The following is a 5,488-nucleotide window of genomic DNA, read 5'->3' on the forward strand; positions in this document are numbered from 1 at the left end:
GAGAATGGATTTTTTTTTAAAGTACACACCAGCACTGACTTCTGCTCACTGCCTATCGCCTAGCACTGCATTGAAACATTTCCCAGGTAGATCAAGTCTGCATTTATATAGCACCTTTTTAAAAAAGATAGTGAAACGTCTCAAGACACTTCACAAACAAAAATGGACACCACCCAGAGATAGTAGGACAAGTGACCAAAACGCTTGGTCAAAGAGGTAGGCTTTAAGGAGCGATTTGGTGGAGAGGGGCAGAGGGAAAGAACCCCAGAGTGTAGGGCCTCCGCAGCCGAAGGCACGGCCGCCAATGGAATCAGGGATGCGCAAGAGGCGAGATATTGGAGGATTGCAGAGATCCCAGAGGGTTGTAATATAACTAACAAAAGTCAATCGAGAGACTCCGAATACTTTAGCTTCACTAATCCACCAAACCAGAGCATTAGACAATTAGCGCAAATCACAGGGTCTGTTATAGTCACTTTATTTTGCACATTTACACATTTTGCTTCAAGCAGTAGTTATTCTGTAAGCAACTAAAATCATCCCTTCAAAACTCTCAGGCTAATTCATTGTTTTATTGTAGCTAAACGCACTTTAATCACCATCTACCTTTTGCTATTGATGCTGTTTGAATGAATGCCCTCGATCCGTTAACTCATGTAATAAGACAACAGACAGAGCCACCTGTGGTGCTCAGCTCCGCCCGGGACTCTGCGGGTAAATGGGGAATGTTGTTAAGCAGCTCCCGCAGTGTAAACAGGCTAAACACTATTTTCTCATAAGGTGATCTAAATCCGCATTCGTAGAGACAGGCGAAAGCCACCGCGGGGAGCCGAGTCTCATGGGCCTGGGGGGAGGTCAACTCGATATAAGCCAGGTCCGAGTAAGCGCTGGGACCTTCATGGATAACCCAGGGCTCGGTCCAACTGTGAGGGTCCCGCGGGAATGTACTGAGATAAACCCCCAGATGAAGCCGTGATGTTGGACTTGTTGGGTGAGAATAGAGGACCCAGGTTGGGGTCTGGAAATCGTTGCCAAGCTTCAAGCTCTTGTGCTGAGGTGGTGTTGGCTGTTTGTTTACATAGTGATGTGGAGGGGAATAGGGGCCACCGATGACCGATAGCTCTACACACCATGAGGCAATGGGAGCCGGGAAACCAATGACGCTCCCATGGCATCCATGGGGAGGTTCCACCAGCTTCGGAATGATCTGCCCTTCCCGGAAGGCAGCGCCACCGTCTGTGCTTAGTGCCTGGGCACGGAAATTCAGGGGCGTCCTAGCGTTACAGTACAGGACACTGTGCCCATCCTCTTCATCCACTGACACCACCTGGCACTCCACCGTCTCCAGGTTGGCTACAAACTCTCCAAACTTCCAGACCTTTCCATGGTCGTCACTGTAGAACGTGAAGGAATGAGGGCTGGTCTTACAGATTCTTCCAAAACACTCCTTGGAGTCAATGTGATAGGTGTACGCCGGGATAACGAGTCTCCCGGAGTTGAGTTGGATGCCATGCCCTGGGCCCAAAGCAAAGGTTGCCCACTCTTCAATGGAGCAGCCAATAGTGCAATCCGTGAGGTCGGTGAGGGCACTCCAGCTCTGGCCCTGGTCAGCACTGCTCACACAGCAAAGGCGAGTCACGTTGTTGCCAGTGATGAGCTGATAAGACTCCGAGGTGTTCCCCAGGATGGCAACGAAGAGGAGGAAGAGGGTGTTGGTGGAACGATCATACACGGGGCATGGGTTCATGGACCTATGATCCTTCAGGTGGGCGGACTGGAGAGCTCGCATATCCTCCCACTGAAACAGAAGAGAGTCAGTCAGCAGTGGGATCGAGTCCGCTGTTCATGTGAACATTGACGGGGTAGAATTTCACAGGGGGTTTCCCGGTGTAACTTCAGCGAGAAATCGGCGGCGCCCCCTGGGCAAATGACAAACGCCAATATGCACCATTTCTCCGGGGTATGCGCCGATTTTGCCCACCAGTTACATCGGGAGATCGAGACCCCCCACCCCCCAACCCCACCAACGAAACTTCACACCGGCTTTTATGTAAAGTCTGAGATGCAAGCGGCCAAAACTAACTGCGCATAAATTCTGAGGGAACACTTTCTCATAAGTTAACAAACCTCTAACCTGATCTCCCCCATCCTTCCTTCAACAGTACAATCCTTTAGGAGCTCAGCAGTCTTGATTTACCTCAACTCTCGTCCACCTAGTCCCGTATCATGGACCTCGGGCCTCAATTTATAAAACCCGATGAACCAATCTCACCTGAAACGCGAACCCGTCCCCTACCTTCCCCCCACCCTCGTCACTCGCCAGCCCGAGATTCTACCCCCCCCCCTTTACTCATTAGCCCAGATAATCATTTCTCTTTTCCATCCATCAATTGCCATAAAGTTGCCCACCTCCAATTGGACGAAACAATCTGTTGAATGTTTAAACCGCGTGAAGATCTCACATCCATGGAGTCTTTTTATACAAAAATTACATTTCATATTCTTCTCTTTACAGATTGGATCCTTGCATTTTGCTGCAGTGCACTCATTGATTAGGTCAGCTCTTGAGGAATCAGAAAAGTTACAGCGCGGAAGGAGGCCACTCGGCCCATCGAGTTTGTGCTGGCTCTATGCAAGAGCAATCCAGCTAGTCCCACTCCCCCGCCCTTTCCCCGTAGCCCTGCAAAATTTTTTCCTTTCAAGTACTTATCCAATTCCCTTTTGAAGGCCATGATTGAATCTGCCTCCACCACCCTCAGGCAGTGCATTCCAGATCATAACCACTCAGTGTAAAAAAGTTTTTCCCCCTCTTGTCACCTTTGGTTCTTTTGCCAATCACATTAAATCTATGTCCTCTGGTTCTTGACCCTTCTGTCAATGGGAACAGTTTCTCTCTAACTAGACCCTTAATGATTTTGAATACCTCTATCAAATCACCTCACAACCTTCTCTGTTCCAAGGAGAACAATCCCAGCTTCTCCAGTCTATCCACATAACTAAAGTCCCTCATCCCTGGAATCATTCTAGTAAATCCCTTCTGCACCCTCTCTAAAGGCCTTCACATCTTTCCTGAAGTGCAATGCCTAGAACTGGACACAATACTACAGTTGTAGCCAAACCAGTGTTCTATAAAGGTTCATCATGACTTCCTTGCTTTTGTACTCTATGCCTCTATTTATAAAGGCCAGAATCCCATATGCTTTTTTAAACTGCTTTCTCAACCTGCCCTGCCACCTTAAACAGAACTAGTCTGGAGACTCCACAAGTTGACTAGGTCTCCAATATTGACCATTGCAGAGCTCCCTTAACAGATTGGAAGTTAAACTGCCAGGTCAATCTATAGTAATATCTGTGGAGATGCAAATTATCACCTATTCATGTAACAGTGTGGGAGTTGAAAGAGGTAGGTTGCAGGGGTGCATTTACAAATCCCTCTCATGTTACAAACTTCCCATTTATACTAATCAGAATATGCTGCAAATCACTAATACAATGGTCTCTATAGAATCAGAATTTACAGCATAGGAGGCGGCTATTCGGCCCATCCTGCCTGTGCCAGCCAAAAAATGGAGCTGTCCAGCCTAATTCCACTTCCCAGCTCCTGGTCCCTAGCCTTGTAGGTTACAGACCTTCAAGTGCATATCCAAATACTTTTAAAAATACGATGACGCTGGAGAACTGTCATGCAAATATTCAGAAACAACGTTTGTTTTTGCTTGGTTTTGATTGACTTGGGAGGAGTGATGGTAATGGTGTGAATATTGCAACTAGCTTTAGTATCCAGGGCTCAGGAATTGGCAGGGTTGTTCCGATTCCTACCTGGTCAGTGGATGTTGGGCTTGGACAGGGACAGGTTGAGATGGAGGTCCACAAAGTCTCACTGTTCAGACAGTGAAGTGAAAGACAGTCATTTGGGTGAAGTATGAAGGGTGTTATATTAGGCAGGGAGTGGGGTTGGGGGGCTAAGGGAGTTGAAATAGTTTCGCTCTTCAGACGGCTGAGTGTTTATATGGTGTGGCACTGAGCCAAATAAATCAGTCTCAGTCTGTACTAAGGTTGCCAACTCCAATTGGGCATATTCCTGGAGGTTTCAGCACATGACTTCCCACTCCACCCAGTAAAAGCCTTTTTCCCCCCCCATCTCCAATATTTTTATAATGTGCAAAGAAACGGTTTTAAAAAGTGTCTAATGGCCAAGTAGTTTGTTTCCTGGATTGCTCACAAGTGTCTAGGAAATTGTTTAATTCCTGGAGACTCCAGGAAGGTTGGCAACCCTAGTCTGTACAGAGTCGGGAATCTACAATTAGGCTCAGCGCCCTTGGGCTAGGGAGGAAGAGAATCTACCGCAGAGCCTGATCATCCAGTGACTCCTGCTGACCGTGTGTGTGTCCGGGTGAGAACAGGATTGGCCTCGGCTCTGATATTCCATTATCAAATATCACATGAAGAATGTGTTTGGGTAAGGTACTGCTGACCTCTGGGGTTAGTGTGGTCGGGGGGGGGGGGGGGGGAAGAGAAAGAAAAGGAAAACGAAAACAATGGGGTTTTTTGGTGTGTTTATTGACTGAAGTTCAAACTCACCTCCACATGGGTCCTGGAGACCATTCCTCGGCGAAGCACCAACAGGTTGGCGTCAGTATCCGCGGGGCTGAGTCTCTCCTCGGCGAAGGCAAAAATGGTCCCTGAGCCGGGCAGGTAGAGCAGAGCCGGGATCCGGTAAGTGACCCCGCTCCTATCCTGCTCGAATAATATGGTCTTGGCAGGAAGATAGCGGGAGGTCATCTCACCGAGTCACTGTTCGTGGGTTGAATAAGGCGACTGAAGAAGGACAACATGCGGAGAGAGAGAGTAAAGACAGATTATAAACACTTCACTTTGTATCATTTAAGGTAAATCTGAAAACTATTGGAATCACAGAGTAACACTCACACACTCAGGGTCTGTTGATTGATGCACAGTGATGTCTATTGGCTTCTGATACTGTAGCTGAGCTGGATAAACTGGCTACTCATGTCTGTCACACTCAGCTCATCACTCGGCGCTTCAGTGACCCAGAAATGCCATCAAACCAACACTGTGTTAGAATCAGCAGAATAGTTCCCATTGTTAATGAGTCAAACCAACAAGACCAAATATGCTGAGTGTATTTTTCCCTCAATTAAGAAACCATCAAACGATCCCGTGAAATTTCAGCCAGCTCCACGATTCTATAAATGAGGACAATCAATACCCATTGCTGACTTTAAATTAACAAAGTTAGAATTGCTTTCAGTCACCATGTGGTTTTCAAAGTACAGGCCAGAAATAACAGGGCATTGAGCTGGTATTTCACACACCTGTACTGGCCCAGATATGTATACTGATATTACTGGAATCAATTCAGATAAAGTGCATCAGGAACACATGGTTATAGGAAACGGAAATCAAACACTGAATGGCAGCTTTGACCAGAGTCCCATTTAACCCTCACCCCTAATGCAGTCATAGG

The 5,488-nt window shown here is 47.3% G+C and overlaps 1 protein-coding gene across 1 annotated transcript; it reads right to left on the reverse strand.

The window, feature by feature from the left end:
- Positions 1 to 461: 461 nt before the first annotated feature.
- Positions 462 to 5,163, reverse strand: neu4 (sialidase 4). Its single transcript, XM_067994808.1, has 3 exons — positions 4,930 to 5,163; positions 4,582 to 4,818; positions 462 to 1,798 (listed from the first exon to the last, which is right to left on the reverse strand). The coding sequence occupies exons 2-3, from the start codon at positions 4,780 to 4,782 to the stop codon at positions 653 to 655; spliced, it is 1,347 nt and encodes a 448-aa protein (XP_067850909.1). The 5' UTR covers positions 4,783 to 4,818; positions 4,930 to 5,163; the 3' UTR covers positions 462 to 652.
- Between the last annotated feature and the right edge of the window lie 325 nt (positions 5,164 to 5,488).

The sequence above is a fragment of the Heptranchias perlo genome, chromosome 13, assembly GCF_035084215.1.
Source record: "Heptranchias perlo isolate sHepPer1 chromosome 13, sHepPer1.hap1, whole genome shotgun sequence".
NCBI classification, from domain to species: Eukaryota; Metazoa; Chordata; class Chondrichthyes; order Hexanchiformes; family Hexanchidae; genus Heptranchias; species Heptranchias perlo.

Excerpts from the sequence above, each read along its gene's own strand:
- neu4 (XM_067994808.1), bottom strand. The coding sequence starts at position 4,782 with ATGACCTCCCGCTATCTTCCTGCCAAGACCATATTATTCGAGCAGGAT. Across the intron at positions 1,799-4,581 it reads TCTCCAGGACCCATGTGGAG|TGGGAGGATATGCGAGCTCT; the intron begins GTGAGTTTGAAC and ends CTTCTGTTTCAG.